Source organism: Cuculus canorus, chromosome 6 (assembly GCF_017976375.1).
Source record: "Cuculus canorus isolate bCucCan1 chromosome 6, bCucCan1.pri, whole genome shotgun sequence".
Lineage (NCBI taxonomy): Eukaryota > Metazoa > Chordata > Aves > Cuculiformes > Cuculidae > Cuculus > Cuculus canorus.
This window is the reverse complement of record NC_071406.1, coordinates 4,664,826-4,685,300: the sequence shown is the minus strand read 5'-3', so window position 1 is coordinate 4,685,300 and position 20,475 is coordinate 4,664,826. Positions and strand designations below refer to the sequence as shown.

General features: G+C 36.4%; 1 protein-coding gene across 4 annotated transcripts in view; it reads left to right on the top strand.

Moving 5' to 3' along the window:
• Positions 1 to 20,475, top strand: part of ARHGAP15 (Rho GTPase activating protein 15) — a 329,586-nt gene that overhangs the window by 176,795 nt on the left and 132,316 nt on the right. For all 4 annotated transcript variants that reach the window (XM_054069943.1, XM_009558976.2, XM_054069945.1 and 1 more), the window contains one exon: positions 15,074 to 15,196. In XM_054069943.1, coding sequence (XP_053925918.1) covers positions 15,074 to 15,196 — 123 coding nt within the window. The remainder of the gene's footprint in view (positions 1 to 15,073; positions 15,197 to 20,475) is intronic.

The window sequence follows — 20,475 nt, the reverse complement described above, 5'->3', positions numbered from 1 at the left end:
CATGAGAAGTTAGCTCACTTATTAATCTTTACAATTACATAAAAGTGATCATTTTTATAGTACTTAAGAGTAGCTCTTATCCATTATGTGAAGAATATGTGGGACTATTACAATATAATATAACGTATTATTATAGATGTGACCTGTGACTCATTGGTCTGCTCACTGACACACAACTCTGGCAAAGTTATCTGTTTGAGCTTGGATAATCTTTAATTGTTTCGTATTCCCTGTGCTCATTTATGGGCCATAGTAGTAAACAGAGAGCTAGTCACCGAGTTATTAATTACCTCATTATTACTTAATTATCACTACTGCATACTTCAATTTTATGGTGAATCATATCATAAAAGAAGGTATTTTATACTGCCCACTGCAGTGAAGTATGAATGACACTGATAGCTAATGGAGGATTGGGTTAGTTAAAGAAAATCAATCAGAAATCCTCAGTATAGGTTACTATCTGCTTTCTTCTGCTTTTTCCAGCAAGCGCTTCTCATCTTTGACTTTGAAACTCAACAGTTTAAACTGGGTTCTTGTTTCAGTGGACTAATCCCCTTTCATAAATCATGTTCAAGTGCTGAAATAATTTGCACATCGTTTAAAGAGTATTTGCTTTGAAACATTCACCTCAAGCCCTTTTGTATATCCTTTCTCTCTAAAGATTTGTAGTATTTGTTTTGTTCTCTGAGGTATAAAAGACCTGGGTAAACTTTATTCCTGTTGTTCCAAGATTAGTGAAATAAAATGCATATTTATTCATCTGGGACTGAAAGGAGCTTTAGTAAAGACGATCATACATACGACCCATGGGAATTATAATACAAAATGTCTGTCTTAAAATCTCTTCAGGTTTTTTCTAAACACTACTGAAAGACTTAAGTATAAAGAAAAAAGAAGGGGTTACAAATCCATATTTCTTCTTTGTTCCAATGAAGAGGGAGACACCATATATCTTTCTCAACAAAATATACTCCTACATGTGCACTCAAGATAAATTTGATATGGGGACACGTAGAGACTGGATAGTCACAACTACTCTGGGTTTTTTTCCTACTGAATTATGCATACTGACTCAGCATTTAAGAAAAACACATTTTGGAAAAATATGTAGAGATTGTTTCAAACAGCACCTGCTTCAGAAAAAGCAATTGCAAAGAGCATTTATGAGCATTTTAGGTATTACAGGAGTTGAGTAGTTGTGTCCATTCCATGTGCTAAAGGTGAGGTCGGCTCCTATGTTGTGATGGAAAGATATTTACTCTGACTTTATCACTTTTAAGCCCAAACTTTTAAGCCCATGGCTTAGACTGGTTTGGAGCAGTTTCTTAATTCCTTACTAAGTAGATCTTTGTTTACATTAGGAAGCAAGAAACTTTTATGTAAATTTTTATGTAAACTTTTGTGTAAATTGTCATGATTTTTATAGTTTTAAGCAATAGACAATGGAAATATTTGCATCTCCTTGACCCTCCCTCACCTGCATTGTCAGCATGTCTCCATTTTTGTATATCTCCAATATTTCGCCTCCACAGGGAAAGAATATAAGCTGACAACCGATAACACCTAAACAGATGCAGGCATTTTCACTGCAGGAAATATTTTAGACTACTGTCTTTAGAGAGAGGTCAGAATAAAAGCAAGTGAGAAGGACTTGCTGAGCTTTCTTCTTTTGGAAGGAAGAGCCAGCCCGGTTTTCCATCATTCTTGTGAGCCTAATTCTGACCCTGATTGCAAGTTTGCAGCCAGAAAAATGATTCTTACGCTACACTGTATTCTGAGATTTCACTACTATTTATAACTAATCCAGATGCAATTGCCCTGGTACTTTGGGAGGAATTTGACAGAAATAAGGAGGTTTTTAGGTTATAACAGTCTAAATTAAGCTCAATTAGAGAGTCTATAAATCAGTCTCTAGACAGGAATACCTACTGCCCAGACTCACCGTTTTCCCCATGGTGAAATCCTTTATAGTTTGTATCTTCTAGGCTGGAAGATGTATTTCATTTAAATTATGACCTCCAATCCTAAGTATTGAAAGATCTGCTTAATGAATGAAAGCATGGTACTAAGTCCTGGACAGGGTATATTAATGTTCTAAAAAGGAATGTGCCTTGTAGGATGTCCTATTTTATTTAGCTGCCTGCTAACACGCCAGATAAACAGATCCCACCTCTGAAAGCCAAAAGATGAAATACCACTGAGGGGTTAAATGCTGTATTGTTTCTCAATTAAGTAAAAGGTTCCAACTAGCTGGCTTTAAATATTGATGCTGAAGAGAACGTTATGACATATGAGCATCTCCCCTCACCACCAAGGATATTTGGCTCCATTTAATTAATTCCATTGGCCATTGTCTTAAGTGTGCCCAGGATTCACCCAAGAGGAATTCACTTGTGTTACTGTTATTGAAAAGTGTAACATAGCATTATCTGCCTCAGACAGACTTTTTGTAGCATTGAATCAATTCCCCAGTTCTTGAAAACAACTACCTCATTTGATTTCTTTCATAATTAATGAAATTCAGTAGTAATGCTCTTGCCCCTCAGCTTATGTTGGAAGAATGTTCCAAAACTTCAGTTTTCAAGTTGAAAGCATTCTAATTTTCAGCCTAAATGGACTTGTGGTGCGAACGTGTTCTCGTGTCAGCGTTTAGCTAGCTCTTTATTTTCAGCAGTTCTTTTCTGTCTCAGGAGTACCACCCCAAACAGAGTCACAGAAAGCAGGTTTATTCCTTCTCCTGTTTGGTTTGGTAGACTAAACCAGCCAAAAATTTGTCTTGCTTATGATAGGCTGCTGCTCTTTTTTTGTGATCATCTCAAATAGCCCTTTTCCAATCTGCCCCAGTTTCAGTCCGTATTTCTTACACATGGATATTCCAGGCAAGGTCTTCCCACAGCCGTAGGAAGTGGAATTCACTCTTCCATATGGAAATGGTACCCCTGATACAGCCTAGGGTTTGTATTTATCTGTATCATGGCCAATTTATTTAGAGATAAAAAGTAAACAACCAGAACATGTAGATCCTGCTGTCCTTTAATCTTTGGCAGCCAATACATTCTCCACAAAAACCAAAAAGTAAGCCTGCCTTACGCCTTTTTTATAGTATATAAAATGTGCTCCTAGCCGTGATAACAGTTTTTGTAATTAATTTTTAAGGTGTTCAATTCATATGAAAAGGCAGAATTCTTCTAAAACTAAGCAATGTTTTTCAAAGAGCATATTTAAAATAAAAGCAAAATTAAAACAATTTAAAATACTCTGATGCTAATACACGGGAAAAAAACAAAAACAAAACAAAATCCTGAAGCCTTTGGAGAGAAAAAGGCATATCATCTTGAAATTCATGAAGACACCTTGTCCAGAACACACAAATACTTTAAAAGGCATGCAGTTATGAAGCTCTGCTAGAGGCAGTATGTGTCTGCATATAAAGCAGTATGCATGTTCAATCACACAGTGATAGTGCATTTTATAATCACTTTCAGTGAAGAAAGTTAAAATCCAGTCCAAGAACCCAGAACCAGAAGGAAGGTAGTCAGATGTATGTAGGTGAGAAGATGAAAGCTTAAGTACTGCAGGTGATGATCTCAAGATCACTCTTTGACTGCCTTCTATCTGAGTTATAGATACTGTCACTTAAATCAAAATCTTTGTGTCATTGCCATGGTTTCCAAAAAGTTAAGGAGTTCTGTTCGTGCAAAAAATAAGGTTTGTATATATTTTTTTGGGAAAACATATGTAAAGTATCTTTCTTGTCTCTGTAAAATTAAAGTCTATTTCAGGTGCTGTAATGCTCCTTTCATCCTTTATTCACATGAAGGTATTTCAGTTGTACATGAATGAAAATCAAAAGATTTTTGGAAAACTAGTGAAAACACTGTAATACCTGAATTGTTATGCAATGTTATCTAAAGATCATTGAGTATGATGGATCAAAAGCAGTAGTGATATTAAGGCACAATTACAGACAGTGGAATACTTGATTTCTTATTGCAACTTTATCTTTAGTGTAGGTAAGATAAGCTACATAATAGTCATTTCTGAACTGAAACTTTAAGTCTTGCTTAAAAATTGATAGGATCTGTTGATATAGCATCTGACTCATTGAATTTGGGGTTCAGTTATGAGAAAAGTAAATTATTCTGTTAGTTGCCCAAGTGGCTTTAGGGATGGAGACAGACCAAAAGGTGCTGGACATGATTAAGACAAGAAGAGTAAAGGTGGTAACATGGGAAAAAGGAAAGATGGTCAAATGGTCTTTGAAAACATATCTTTTATTTTCTGAGTTTTAATCCAGAAACCTAAGTTAGCAGAATTCACCTTTTCCAAACAAACGTTTACTGAAATTCATCTGTAGCTGTCCCTGCTCAAGTTACAGGTCATTCATAGTAATAAAGCCTTCTAATTCTGTGACAGAATATTCATGACGTCTTTAAAATACTCAGCTAGATAATGGTCCCCAGGATCTGGACAGCAAGACTTCAAAAGGCAGAGTCCTCTGATCTCCAGTTTCCTTATTCTCTCTAAGCTTGGAAGGTTTCAACTATCAAGCACAGATTAAGTTTTATTGGTTGATAGTCTAATTGCATTTGCATTATCTTTCCTCTTAATATTATTTTCTTTTCTCTGTCTTGGATTTCATCCAAATATTACTACTTCCATGAAGCAGTTTTCTGAAAATATTTTACTTTTCCTTTGATGCTGAACTGCTTAACACGTGAGTGTTGCAATAAGGTGCTGGTTCCTGATAATGGTTTTCCTTCTGTAAGAAAATGTTTCCACAATCTTCTGTGCTTTGCTTATAGTTGATAAAGCTCTTCGGTTGAGGCTTTTCATGGACAAGATAAGGTTTGGTTAAACATCTGAACTTTTGAATGTTTATCTGAACTAGATTCGACCTCTAAATTTGTCCATCATTAGCTATTTTTCTTTTCTTTTTAAGAGACTAAATTATGCTATTAAACATGTTCTAAAGTAGGTTAAGTCCCTGTGCAGTTTGTCAGCTGGAACATTAATTTTAAAGCTGAAATGGTCTTCTATTGTATCTTTGTAACATTTTGCCTGAGTTTTAACCATGGCTCGTTGAACATAGGGTCACTGCACCCAGGCAAACCCCACATGTAGTTGATCGAAAGGTCTCAAAGCTGTTGCAATGACTGATGTGATTTTATTTCAGGAGAAGAATTTTATATATGGTAATTATTTGCCTGCTTGGACAGTTTGTTTCAGTTCAGGTGTTCTGGAGACTGTCATTCCGAAGGTTTCCCCCTCCAAGACACCAGCCAAGGGTTAAGTGGGCTTGGGTTCCTAGATACCTGCTGCACCAAATGTTTTGCTCTAGCAGTATAGGACAAGCTCATATCTAGGGTATGAGTTACTCATGCCTTCAGCTCCCCAGCTTTGGACTGATGTCTTAAAGGTACAGACCCAGACCTTGCCATCATACTGCCTGTGTGATGAGAAGGAACCACCATCAGATTGTAGCTGCCCTGGCAAGGGTTAGCGTGTGGGTGCTGCAAGAAGCCAGAAGTGTTCTTCCCAGGCCACCTTCCTCCTGGGCCAAAGGAAGAGAGACGGAAAGCTATAGTTTCTTTTTGCTGTTACACAAGTGAACTGTATGACTTGGTCTTACTTAAAACACACTGGAGTCATCATTTAGGTAAGCAGTTGAATTTAAAAGATGAACTATTATAACATCATACACGGCTAAATATACCGTCAGCTTCATTCTGGGCTTTCCTTTTCCTACTGGAATTACACTTGCTCAGCCTAAGAAAGACTCTGACCCATAGAGCACCTCCGTAGAGGAAGCTCACACAAAAGCAATAGCTTCCATTTGGTCTGCTTCATGTTTTTAAGTTTATTTTAGGCAGATCCTAAAGCACCAAGTCTTTTCTGTGTCTTCACAGTACAACACTGACACTACTTTGTAAGCAAAGAGCTGTAACTGCTGAAAAGTTTGAAAATCAGTTTCTTTTTAACAAGAAGAAATCATTTCTATAGAAACAAAATTAAGTTGATGGCTGCAAAGGTCACTTTTTCTGATGTTTATATTTATCTGAATATCGATATTGAAGATTCTTACCAGAACATTCACTTAAGTTAAAAAGTGAAAAGGATTCTTAAATCCATTGACTTAGTCTTTTTGAAATTTAGCTCATAGATGATCTTTTTTCAGTTATACTTTAATGATTTAACTGAGGTAGAGAAAATTTGATAAGGGAGAGTTGACTTATAAACAGAGTACAGCCAGTGGATTTCAGATCTCTGAGCAGATACTTTTTGATTACTTTACAGATAATAGGTGTTCCTTTCTCCTTCATAAAACTTCACACATATTCACACTGGAAATGCTGAACTTGCCATATTAAGAGAGAAAATGTACTTGTTTTTGTTTTGAAACAAAAAAATATACAGATGAATGTCATTACTGTTCAATATTGGCAATCAACGATTATAACATGTTGATTTTCATAACTTATGCACTAGGAATTAATTCTATCCTTTATTGTACAGGAAACATTAGAAGTTCATCATATAATTCGAGGCTGAGTTTGATGTAAATATGGTTATATTTTAAAATAATTTTCTTTTTACATTTAGAGGTACAAAATATAATTGATAAGAGTCTCAATAAGAGAAAATACTTTGGTATTATATTCTTTCTGGAAAGGTCCCTTAAGATTGGATCTGAATAAAAGATTCGACAAGGTATCCAAGCGCATATCTAAATTTAAATTTATGAATCATTGGTATGACTCTTAACAAGGGTGATATAAATACAGCAATGCCAAGTCTTCCTTGCTCTCTACAGATAATTAGTTTGGTTTTGAAAGCATAAGGTAGAATTATATGTAGGCTTTGAAGTTAAAAGTGCACACATGGCCAGCAGTACCCAGACACTCAGAAGGGTTTCTGTCTTGGCATAACAGCCTATCTGCTGTTCCTGGTAGAAAAAGGAAGCGTACAGTTTTCCTGTCCTTTTGTCTGAGAAATTTAGCGTAAATGATGACTATTCATATCATTTACAAAAGGTTGAAAAGGTTCTTTCTTAGACTAACTCAGGAGGTAAACATAAAGACCTGCAAGTGTTTGTCATATATTCCACAACAGAAGAAAACAAACAGAACTTTATATTCTAAAGAAACCCAAATGCATTACTTGTAAATTACTTCTTCAACTCAGTCTACAAATAGACTTCAGTTCTTTGCTTTGTCTTCCTCAACTCTGAATTACATGTTTTCTTTTGGCAAATCTGCTTAAATACTATTTTTATGTTATGTATGTCAGCTTCATTAGTTCAGATATTGTCGGTTTTTTTCTCTGTAACTATTGGATTTTATGCAAGTGGGATGAGACTCTATTGCTGAAAACACTGGAACAGGGCAGCACAGAGTCACCCAAGTAGTGAAGGGCAGGGCAACTCTTTGACTCCTATATGTTACATCTAAGTTATTGAGTATTGTCTTGGGAATTTTACCAACCCTTTCTAGAGGAGAGAAATTCAGCAAATACAAAAACTGTTTCCATCACACTTCTGACTTTTGCCTGTATTCGTCTGTAGTTAGGTCACTGTACTTGTTGTAATCCCTGACAAGGGCTTGGAGAGATGACTTTCCCCTTCCCAAGCCTGATGTGCTCTCTCTTCTTAGAGCCTGAGTAGCCTGACTTTGTGTACTACAGCAGACTTCATCCAAGTCCCACATGTTTTACATTAAACAAACATAAACTGGTCATACTGTATGAATAAAACAAACTCATTGATTCCTGGCACTGTGGTTTTTACAGTCAAGTTAAGTGTGTACAATGGCATTTCTAATATTGTGACAATACCAAAACTGTTCTGGAAAGAAAGTCTTGGCTTGACCTTGGTGATCTCTCCCAGTCCCTCCTGTCACAAGGTACCATTTTCTATGTCCTCTTTCATAAACTTATTAAGTTCATCTTGAATTCTTCTGGTTTTATTTGCCACCAAGACTTCTTTGAAAGGGTGTTTTAGAACTACATATTATAACCAGTTTATGCTCATTTATTCTTGTGCCAACATTGTTCTTCATTTTAAACAGCTCTTCTCCTTCCCTGCTGTCCTCTTCTTGTCTCCTGCTCCTTTCCCACCCCCAACCGCAAATTCACGGAGAACAATCACAGCCTCTCTCAGCCATTTTCTAGGTGGCCAAACATGCCAGGATTCTCCTCTGCTTTCGAAAGCTCAGCAGCCTGTTCTCCTGGTACTTCTCACAGCCACTGCCCATACCTTTCCTGGTATGAATTCCTATCTCATACATGTGTGCCCAAAGTTTCACACTCATAAGAGAGAAAGATTTTGTATTAATCCTTCTCTGACCGTGCACTGGATAGTATTAGGTCTAATATGGTTTCTCCAGCTTCCAGTCTCAAAGTCACTAACGCTTTTTCTGATATTCTGATTCTTCTCTGAAATGATGATGTTTCCCAGTTTTGAGTCACCAAAAAGGAATTTTTTAAGTTATTAATGATAAAGCAAAGATCAGTTCCAAGAATATTTTAGGACTTGCACCGGTAACTCTTTCAACACAGTAGTTCTCTTTTCAACAAAGCTCATTTTAATACCTTATTTAGTCGCTTCACAGTTATTATTTTAATTTTCTCCATCATCTTTACTTTTTAATTATTATTTCCTGTTTGGCATCATATCCAATGTACGAGTGAAGTGCAGATAAATTTAGTCTATTTCATTTTCCTTTTCTAATAAAACTTATTTATTTTATTAAAGAAAGATAACAAGTTAGTTTGGTACGATCTTCCTTTATGAATCCAATACATACCCAGAAATATTGCTTTGCTTTTCTAAATATTTATGGTACAAATACCACCAGGAAATTCTGTGTGGGAGGGCCAGTTTGTTTCCCAATGTAGGAATGTAGTGATATTTAACACACTATTTATTTATTTCCGTTTAATATTAATGGGGTACAATTTTTTTGAGAAACTTTATACGCATCAGAGCATGATGCAAAATGTGAATTATGTAGTTATTTTATTGAATTTTTACTGCTAATGCACACAAATTTCACAAAGTGTAATGACACTACTGAGCACTTAAGTTCTTAGGCTGTCATACTACAGAAAACTTATTTGTGCTATATAATCACTGTCTTCTTTTTCTCATTGTTTATTTCTGAGCTTGTTTCATGAACATTTCCAAATGCAGATATAAGTGCAAATATTTGTTTTAAGCCTGAATGATGTTGAATCCTTTGATACCTGTGCAAACAAAATCTTCCTGGCATCTCCTGGCCAGTGATATCCATTCTGTCACATGATGCAGCAGTTGTTGGGTCTGTGCTCATTGTGTTCTGTCGATGGTCACAAAACCAGTAATTTTAAAGGTTGTCACAAACACAGGGATTAAAGCTATTGCCCAATTCCTGCATTTTCGCCACCAATCATTTCTGTAGTGCCTTTAAATAGACTATGTATCTGCCTCTCATTTCATTCTTCTACAAAACAGATACAGTAATTATAGTGTGGCGATAACTCACGAGACCTGCCCAGGAATTTCTCTAAGGGATGAAATAGGATGACTGACAAAAGTCTTTAGCTCAATACCGTAGGTGGAATAAATTCTTTGTCCTTAGTGAGCAGACTTCATTGACTCCATCTCAAAGCATCAAAAAGGGAAGGAAGGAGGCAGGGACTTTGTTTTGTCACTCTCAAAACTTTGGTGTTAGTTATAGAAATGACCATTTTTACAGGCAATAATACATGCTTCTCCTTCTTTAAAGGACAAGCAGTAGTTTCACATCGATTGCAGGCTGAAAAAATCTGAAAACAATGTTGAATTCCAAGTTCTGATGAAATCTAATAAAATTTGAGGTCACAAGTCACTGTATGTTCTCAAACTACAGTGTCTCCTGCGATGTAGGCATAGTCATACACCTCTGTGTTAAGATATATTTCTTTAGCGATTAAGCACTCCCATTGCTTGATATTGATGAATTAATGAGTGAATTCCTCTAATTTAATATTTTCACACATGTGTGATAGTTCTGCTCTTAGACTGTCATTTCCATTATCCAAAGTCATAGAGACCTCCTACCTCCCCTTTTGCCATGTCAGCTTTGATTCAGTCCTGCGAGATGCTGCTGAGGACTTTGAACATGAGTCTGTAAAGCACTTAAGATAATTACCAGTTTATGACATCAGAGATCACAGTGAAGCCCATGGACCTGTTTATATGTATTTTAAGAAAGTTACATCTAGGATTTGCATCGGTGTATTCTGTGTTTTGAATGGTCAGTCTTGTCACTTTTAGTGCTCGTTGGGAAAGAATTATTAAACCCCAGTTTATAGGTGCTATTTTTATACTCTAAGTCATCTCTTTTTTGAAGAACTTCTTCAACTTTTGAAATCCTCAAGAATATTAAAAAATGAATAAATGTACATGGTCCAGCCCAGTTGTTTTTGGTTTGTTTTTTTTTCCTGCAGAACAAGGTTAACTGAAGAGATGGTACTAATGTAAAGCTATTTGAATCTCTTCTTGCCTTATCTCTCCGAGTGATGCTCTTCATTCTGTATGAGCCCTTTTCATCTAATTGAAGCACATATGATAATTTTAGGTGTTATAATAAACAGATAAGCACCATAATAATGTATTTCTGTTAGGAAGAGGTACTTGGAAGAAATTGGTTTTGCTATACACATGATGTGAGACAATCAATAGTGCTTTAGTCTGACAAGCACTGTCAATATCCATTGTCACAGTTCAGAAAGTCATTAATGGATAGTTCTTCAAAAACCAATGCTTTCAACATGTTAGAAGTGTTCAGATATACTGTACCTGGCAGGAATTAATCATAGGTAAACCCTTGGGATTATGTATAAATGTTTTGTAAATTAAGAGTGAAATAGAAGCCATTGGAAGGAATGTAAGGGCATGTTATATGGAGTTACAAAATCTTGCCAATAAAATATAGGGCTTTTCAGAACATATTAAAACATTGTGCTTTCTGAGTCATTCAGGCTCTGCCCAGAACATAACACCCAGGAAAAACAGTCTGCTGTAAATATGTTGTCTAGCTAGGTACATGACTTGTGTTTTAGTTTCTCGGCTAAATTCACAGAAAGTAATCACATAAAAAATTTGATCCTTGCCCTGGAAAGGTTAGAGACTTGCCTGGTTCTGTTAGTTGTGACAGTGTCAAGGTCCTTAGTCACTGCTTAATCCAGCTTAAATTGTTTTCTTTTTTTTTTACTCTCATTGTATCTTATATACAAATTAGAGTGTTAAATCATAGCAAGGAGTTCTTCATCTGCACGTCTCAAAACATTGATTGACTCATGGTACTACCACTGCAGAACTGTGTGATTTGGGGCTAAGGCATTAATCCTTTCTTTTCACCTGTCTTCTTGTGTGAAAGCGCTTGTTCATACTTTATTTTGTGGTTTTGCGTGATACTGCTGTTACTTACACGTTATTAGGAGTATTAAGGCTAAAGCTGTGGCATTGAGTAAGTATCCAGGGGTTTATGTAGACACAAAAAAGGCAGGTCAGGTTTTTTTTTGCCTCAGTTTTTTTCTTACTGCAATTTTTTTGTAGATTTTAGTCTACACTTATCCTTCCTGATTCAGCTGATGTTATAACAGTGCTATCCAATATTAAGAGACAAAGGTGTGTTTATTCTTTTATGCCTAATGACATGTTTAGACTGTTTTCTTTTTGAAGCCAATATGTGGTACGCTTCCCTAATATGTTAAGCTATAGTGATTTAATATAGCTTAGTTCTAGAGCAAGGTAACTAAGGAAAAGATATTGCTTTGTTTTTTCATTCATCCATTTATACCTTTGCCACCTGCGGAATAAATAGTTGAAGTGCCCTTGCATCCATTTCTGCTAACAGAAGAAATTCCCTGCTACATGTCCTCTAAAAGGCCCTGGCACAAGAAAAAGTAAGCATCTGTTTGCTTTTTATGTCTCAGAAGCTCTTAGTGCAATATAAGAAAGATTTAATTGAAGAATCTGTGCAAAGGAAGGGGAACTGTCCTTCTGTATTGGTTCTCGAGCATTTGTGTGGATATGTCAGTGTGAGCAGCTTCAGAAATTGAGAACATGAGTTTATTCAGTGCAATGAATTAAGTGGCACAGAAATGCAGTACTTGCCAGGAAACATATAGAAGAACGTCTGCAGCAGGCTTTACTTCCCATTATTTTATACTTAGATCCTTAAGTATCCTATTTTACATCTGTATAGAACTTCTTTCCACTTTTTAATATCGTTTGGTGTTTACCAACTCTCTTTCATGAAGGATTCTACAGGTCAAATCCAGAACCTGAAATGTAAAAAGAAAAGTACTCCGAAAATATTTATTGTAGGTTTTGAGTTTTAGAACTACATTTTTTATCTCTTGTAAGTGACATTGGGTCATCTTTGTACTTCTGAATATAATAGCAGTCATTTTAACGTGGGTATATTCGAGAAGAGTGGTTTGGCAGAAGAAGGAATAATTCTAAATGAGATCCCAACAAGAATATTTCTGGCTAAACTTGGGTTTGGAACACACTCTTTAAACCCTTGAATTTCTGGGAGGACTGGAGTTTCCCTCTGGTGACTCATGCATGTTTAATAGCGTAAAGTATGAAGTTCATCAAAATTAGCTTCGCTGTTGTTTTTAACTGTGCACTACACAGTTCAACATAGAACATACAAAAGTATCCTGACAATAATTATTCCTACCTCTAGATGTAGTTTTAACACCATGATTGCTGTTTCAGGTAGAAAAGGTCCAGATGGGTTAACGTACCTTTTTAAACAGAGGGACCTTTACCTGGCTGTTAAGTCATAGATCCCCTATCCTACCATTAACACTATGACTACGTTCACTTCAGTTAAAATTTCTTGACCAATCAAGTAGCTGAAGTGGACATAAAATGCTTTAGAGTCCCCCAGAATGGGAAATGTGGCAAGTACCTTCAGTGACTTAAAGCATATTTTCACCCCTGCAGCATCTGCGCTGGGGAAGCTTCCTTGTAAGTCATGAAAAAGGAAACCTGAATCGTGACAGACAGAATGACCCCAAGCAACAAAAGTGTCCCAGCGCTAAACACAATTCACTTCCCTGTTTCAAAGCACCATGAAGATGCAGAATTAGAAACATCCATTTGTTCTTCTTTTTATAGCACAGCCAAGTGACTTGGAATTTTAGTGTGTCCCTGCCAAGGATTGCTCAATTTCGAACAAAAAGTCCTCCACTATAACGTTAAAAAAGCACCAGCCATCAATTGAATGCTAATCTTCATATTCTGTGATACATCTCTCCAAGAATGTTGCCATTAAAAGATGTGAATTCTATTTTTCATAAATGATGGATTATTGTACCAAGCTGTGTATTTTCCAGTAAAGTGTCCTTTTATTTGTCCTGTGTGATTACTAGTTTGTGGAAGTATGTGTGGGGTCATTTTAGTGCTGTGGGAAAATGGAGCACTCTTCTGTTAAATCAGTAGTGAAATCAGAAGCAAACTATGCTCTGATCATCGTAGGCATGTGTTTAAATATTGCTTTCCTTAATTGGCTATGTTCTATTTACTTAAAATGAACAATTTGGCAAGTTTTTCTCCCTTGACAACAGCAAAGCGTAAACCATTTTATAAGTTTGGCTGTTAAAATCAGATTTGTAATGTAAACCACAATATTCCAGGGTTGTTACTGTTGCTTAACCAGTTATTTTAGGTTGCCATTGTTTTATAATTGTGCACCTTTAAACATTCTGGTTCTGCTTATAACTTATGCAAAACTTCTTACTACAAAAGTGCCTAATAATATGGATCTTAATTTTATTTTTGCTCCCTCTCTGCCGTTGGATCTTCTGTGTGAAAGTCACTGCGTTAGAGGAGAGATTCAATCCTAATGGGGAAATTAAGGAGCATCTCTGTAACTGCAGCTAAATTATCCAGGGTTGTATTTAGAAAGTCTGTTAAAGGGACAAGGGACCGACTCTTGTGAGTTCAACTTGTGGAGAATACTGAGTTTTGGTGGATTTATTTAATTATTTGTTTATCTGTTTGTTTTCGAGAAAGATGGAAAGCTCTTCTTTCCTCAGAACGTAGAGAAGCCACTCTTCTCTCAGCTGGAGGTCCCTGCCAGGGAAGGCTGTGCAGCTCTGGCTGCCCCTTTATCCTTCTCAGGGTCTGGGGGAATGGGTAGGGTAAGAGAGCCCAGGACACAGGACAAGGTTTCTTCAGGGGTGGTGAGGCTCAGGTGATTTGTTAGAAAATCTTAAATACCTGCTTGTTTAGGGAAACCTTTGGAGAAGGTCTTCCCGTGGCACGGTTGCTGCTTGTAGAGCACGCTGAGTTTCTCCTTCTTACTAATGCCACCTACTTTAATAGATATGATGGTGTCCTATAAGCACCTCAGCAGAGAAAAAGTTAAATTTATGCCTTTGAAACTTCCTCCAGGGGATTTTCTGCAGCTGGTTTCTATGCCTTTTTGACACAGAGCAGGAATAAATTGAGCTCAAAATATTTTTCAGTTTGGTAAATGCCTAAATATAATAAAATATAATCATTGGGATGGGAGTACTTTCTTTTCCATAAATTAATGCATCTTGCACACATTTCATGGCATAGAGCCATGTTTTCTATAACTGCATTAAATATATATATATATAACGCTTAATCCGTCTTGGCAAGAGAATTCAGTTCTTCACTAGTGGTGTAACCATCCATCCTTTCTCATAACAAGTAGTACATAGCAAATAGTGCATAGCACACTTTGAGTCCCAAGTTTTAGCTGAAAAATCATCCATGTGAAACTTGTGGGATTCGTGAACATCTCATGAGTAAACTGGTCGCCATCCAAATGCTTATGGGCAATAAATAATACAACTCTGAATAGCCAGCAGAATGAACTCATCAAGTTTATTCACAAAACTATTAATCAGATGTTTTCTACTATCCAACCAGCTACAATGCTGACCTACCGCATGATTTTACTAGGGTGGCTATGGCCTTATTTTCTAAGCATACTTGAGCACACTACTATTAATTTAAAAATACCATTTCACTCAAGCTTTTTCTTTTGATTCCCTTTAGTTTTCAGACTGAACTACAGTGCCTCTGACACAAATGACAGAAACCGAGTTAAAAGCAGACTAAAGAAGTTCATCTCCCGAAGACCCTCCCTGAAAACATTGCAAGAAAAGGGACTTATTAAAGGTGTGTTTGGTCTTATATACTTTTTGGGAATAAGAAGTGAAAAGTTACAAATGAATTTTTCTTTTTCATTCTCAGTTAAATGAGTGTGTTGGACAAATATTCTTTAGATATGGTTTTGTTGCTGTACCTCCTAAAATTTAGACTGCTGAACTCGAAAGAAAAAAACTATGTATGGTTACAACTGTAGCTGCATTTTCCTACTACTGCTTCAATTTTTCTGCTTTGATATGCACGTGGTAGAAGCTCTTCTATTTAACACAGGCACTCAACATGCACATTGCAAACCTACATGCAGCACAATTCCATTTCTTTTTAAGAAAAGAATATTGATAGAGTTTTATATTTTAGAATCTGAAAAAATAACTTCAGATGTGGTGCTGACTAATTTGTTTTCTAGTGTAGGCTGGAATAGTTTCTGCTGTCTTCTCTCATTATTTTTCTAACTTGTCAACAAAATACATTTTTAACGATTCGAAATATGTGCCAGTGAATAATAAATGCTTTGAATCTATGACTTTTTCCTACTCAAATTTCTTGCTAAGTTGGTCAGCCATCACTTTCACATATCCTTAAAAAGTTGTTTCTTTGATAAAATGTGTTTGTTGGTTTACCCAAGGAGCAAGCGCTTTGCTAAGAAGCTGGTAGTTAACTTGAAGGCGGTAGCATTCTGACCACTAATAATCCAGCAAAGCCATGTTTTTAAATATTGTCTGGAATAATGCTTTAAAAATTTATGCACTCCCAAATTATTATGTGTGAAACCCACAACTGCACATGCAAATTGACTAGAAAGAGGCATTTTGCCAGCAGCTCATGTTGATCTCCGGAGTGTGAGTTTTCCAGTGGTGTGTCAAAAATGGCAAGGGGTAGTGCTAGTGTGTATTAAACTTGTCTGTCCTGAGCCAAGAGATTGACCCCAGCTAGCAAAAGCTAAAGCAGCCACAAGTGTTAAGCACCAGCTGGGCTTGTGTCTGAAGCGGAGGAGAAGATTTTATTAATTAAGTTCTTATGGTTTAGATACATGCAGAAATGTTCAGTGTAACATTACTTACTCTACAGAAGACTTCATTATATGAAATCATCACGTGCCTTAGTGATGGGCTCCTGCTTTTAGCTGCCACAGGCACTTGAAAAATATCATTTATACATAAATATACGTGTGAGGTGTGCACACACTCACACACCAAACTTTCAGGATCTGTCCTGAAACATTCATAGTATCTGATTTCTGCACATTGGGAGGGTTTTACCTCTTTGAAGTACGCTGTGGGTTGAGGGTGGGATTTGAATGCATCATATTAGTTTGTTTCAGTTATTACAGTAATAGAGTAGTAATTTATAGCCTTTTAATTTCTGGATTTAAGGGGTTTTTTTTTAGTTTAATAAAGTGTGGCTGATGAATCTCCTGTGGTGTTACACAGGGATCAGATGTGATCCCTGCTAACAAATCCAGATTCATTAGCATAACTCAAATCCATCCTCTAATACATGTCTCTAGGAAAGCCACATGCATTTTGTTTTGGCTACAGTTGCATTCAGCTCTTGATTCGTAAACATAGCTTGGTTCTACCTGGGATACTCTTGCACGGATTACAAAGAAGTGTAATTTGTGTCACAGTAATTCAGAATTGGTACTCAGCACCATTTTATTACCACGGAGAAAACACGTTAGTTATCTACCATGAAGTTTCATTAGGATTAGGTTTTGGCCATGCAAATGAGGCAGGATTCGTTAGCACGGCTTTATTCCAATCTACGGTAAGTCTATGTGAAATGCTCATTTGATAAGGTTCCTTCATTGTCTTCGCCAGAGTTTATCCCTTAATCTGTTAAAATGTTATGAAAATGCAGTTGCAGTGCTTATACAGAGACCACTTTTAAATGTTAATTTTTAGGCTCACATTAGAATATTTTTAAATCACAGAATGCAACCATTCAGATTAAAACTAAAAGCCTTGCCAAATTTTGTATTATAGGATGCATCTATTTATTTTTCAAAGGTGTCTTAAATGGTTGCAGAAACCTCTCAAAACTATTTATTTGCTCGTTTCTTAAGGGAAAAAATGTTAACCAATTTTTACAAGAAAAAATTCCCCTAGCGCTTAGAACATGCACACTAACTTTTATCCCGTAGGGAAATACTTCTGTCAGAATTGTAAATCCCTTAAAATAGGAGCTCATAATAAAAGTGTGTCTAAAGCCTTGCAGGACATCTCAGTACCAAATTCCTGACAAAGAGCTCTTCTGTGTGCTGGTGAAGAATTGATATAAATATCTGTGAAGCGTGTGGTGTTAATTACTCCAATGCAGTGGCACTGTAGGTGCTGTGAAAACCTTCACTTTTCATCAAGTGCTATTCATATTTGCCAGGGGCACTATAAAGCTCTCAAATCTATATTGATTTTTCACATTGTATGTCACATTGAAACCAAAACTCCAATAAATTTAACACGTAAATTATAGTCATGAGTAAATATATTTTAAGGTGGTAAGTTCACTTAAACACAGTTCTGTGCTCTGTTAGTCACTGATGTGTACACACTTGGCCAGAAGACTCAACGCATTTCTCTGCATTAACCAAATTTGGGAATACAGGCTTCAAAATTAAATAGCAGTTTGATCTCCTGGGGTACTTTGTTCTGCCAAAACTGTTATCAGAAAATCTAGAAATTATGTGATTGTCATTTAACCCTTAACAAAACTTTGTTTGTGTAGGATGTAGCATATCCATGTAGTAAATTAAGTAGATAGTTAAATGAGAAGAATAAGAAGTAAGAGGATAACAATCAGATAAGGGAGTGTAGCAGACCAAAGTGTAAATACTGGTTGCAAGTAGATCTGAAAATGAAGACACCCCAATGCTTTCAATGACAAAAAGTTATTTTTGTCATCACTGTCCCATTTGCTTTCTAGTCCTTTGCATAAAAGAAGCCAGAAAGGGAACAGCACATTGACTCCATTCATTACGATGGGCTGGTGGCTGGGGTTTTTCATGCTCCAGTGAGAGCTCTAATGAAGATCATCAGTCCCACTTGTTCCATCTCACTCACGCTTACGCAAAATGTCTTTGGTCTAGGAGTACTGAGAGCAGTTTTTGAGATGATGAGTAATATAGTGGTTTTGTGTAATATGAACGTGTCTGTAGCTATATATCCACACATACATGAAACCTAGAAATAGTAAATACAAGGCATGTTCCATGTCTGCCATTTTAATAGTGTTATTTTGAGAATAACTGTGTTCAAATTTATATGCCAGGGCAGGGGTCCTCAGTTCCTCGGGACTGAAATATTCTCAGAATTTACAGAATCTGCACTAATATGCTGGAAAAATAATATATAAATCTTCTCTTTTAGAACGACTTTATAGTCTATAATTGAACTTTGATCTTTATGCTTGAGCTTTGTCATGATTTAATATTACCCAAAATGAATTGCCAACCTTCAACTTGATATTGGCCTGGTAACTTCCTTCCTGATTACTGAGCCTTTCTAGTCCGCAAAAAAAACCCCAACCCAAACTTCTGTGAAACTGTGATTTTAAAGCTATGCCAATTGTGTTGGTAATAGACTATCCACAAAAATACACTTTCAGCAAATGATAAAAAAGCATGAGTAACAGCTTAACATAAATGACGCTGTGGGAAAGGAGGAAAATGGAGCTGTCAAGAAATTAATCTATTTTTTGGGGAGTAGATTGTTTTCCCCCAAAAGCTAGACACTGCAGGAACTTCACTGAATTTATTTATTTCATAAGTGAAGTTAAGGAAAAAAAAACAAAACAGTATAAAAATTGGAGTGGATATAACTGTTTCAAGATGAAAATAAAAGCCACTCAATTGCTAGTGAAAGGAACTAACTGTGAGTTGGCCTGATAGCCTATAGATCAGGGCTCAGCATATGTTAGTGGTTGTGCAGATAGCAGCACAGTGATCACCAGGCATTTTATTTACAGACAAGGGAAAAATCTTTATTGTCTCATATGTCTCAATGGACCTTGGAGTTCTTCAATGTAATGAATGTAATGCTCATGAGAAGTCTAAAAGTACAGATTAAGACCTACCTTTGGTGTGGTCTGTAACTCTTCTGGGTCGTGCGCCCATAATAACTTAGGGAAAGGTAGGAAATATTTCCTATGGCTTGCAGAGACAGTGGGTGGCAAAGGTATCTCTTTCTTTAATCACTAAATGGACTTTTGGAAGTACGTTTTCCAAAACCTGTGGGCAGCCAAACACTGGATAAAATTATTTTTTCCATTGACATTATGGACAGAAATAATTCAGATAATTTTAAAATATCTAGGGGTTTTGAGATCTGTTTTGAAGAATACGGCAGACACATTTTCTTTGAATTTAAATGAATTCTTGTCCTCACTAAAATATGATAATTTCTTAAGAGGGTCTGCAATACTCTTTATTTTCCCCTTTTTTTTCTGAGAATGTGAAACAAATCCGGTAGCTCATACACTAATTAATAATAACAGTTCACAAAAGTTTTTTTTTTTCTTAAAATTGATGACCACCACAGATCAACGATATATAGTAAATCTCCAACTTAAAAGGACTGGCAACATTCCCAGCTGGCATAAATCAGAAGAGGTCCATTGACAACCTCACTGACTTCAGTCAGCTTAGGACCTGGCCTACTTATTGTAAAAGCATCATGGCATTATTTGGAGCTCCACTCTGGGATCAGCATCACTTTAATGTCTGCCTTAACGTGTCTGACTCTGTAGACTGAGCAGCTAGAAGAAATCGTCTTTCAGAATACGGCCCTTTCCAACCAATCCCCTCCATCTCCAAAATTTCACTGCTTCAGTGCCTACTGTTCAGTCACTATCTTTTTATGTTCCTCTCTTATTTTGCCTTTTTGTTTTCTTTCTCCCATTTCCCTCCTTCCCCCCCAGCATTCAAACATATGTAAAAACCAAAAAAAACCCCTAGATGTTGATATAAAGCTCGAGTAGTCCAGCAATTCGAAACCAGATGTAGTAAAGTCTGTTCATGAAAGGCACTGAATTATATAGATGTAATTCAACATTTCTAAAAACTCGGACATTACACCATTATGCCTTCTCCTCTTGCGTCAGAATTTGAGCTTCTCCTCAAGAAATGGGAATATTAGCCATGCCCTTCTCTCTTTTTTTAATAAAAAACAGTGAAGTACGAATTCCTTCCAAGCGTGGCCACATCTCATCCGTGTACACCAAAACCAGTTAAACAATGACATTCTCAGTGAGGATGTGGCTTTAATGATTTTATTTTAATTGTTTCTTTTCCA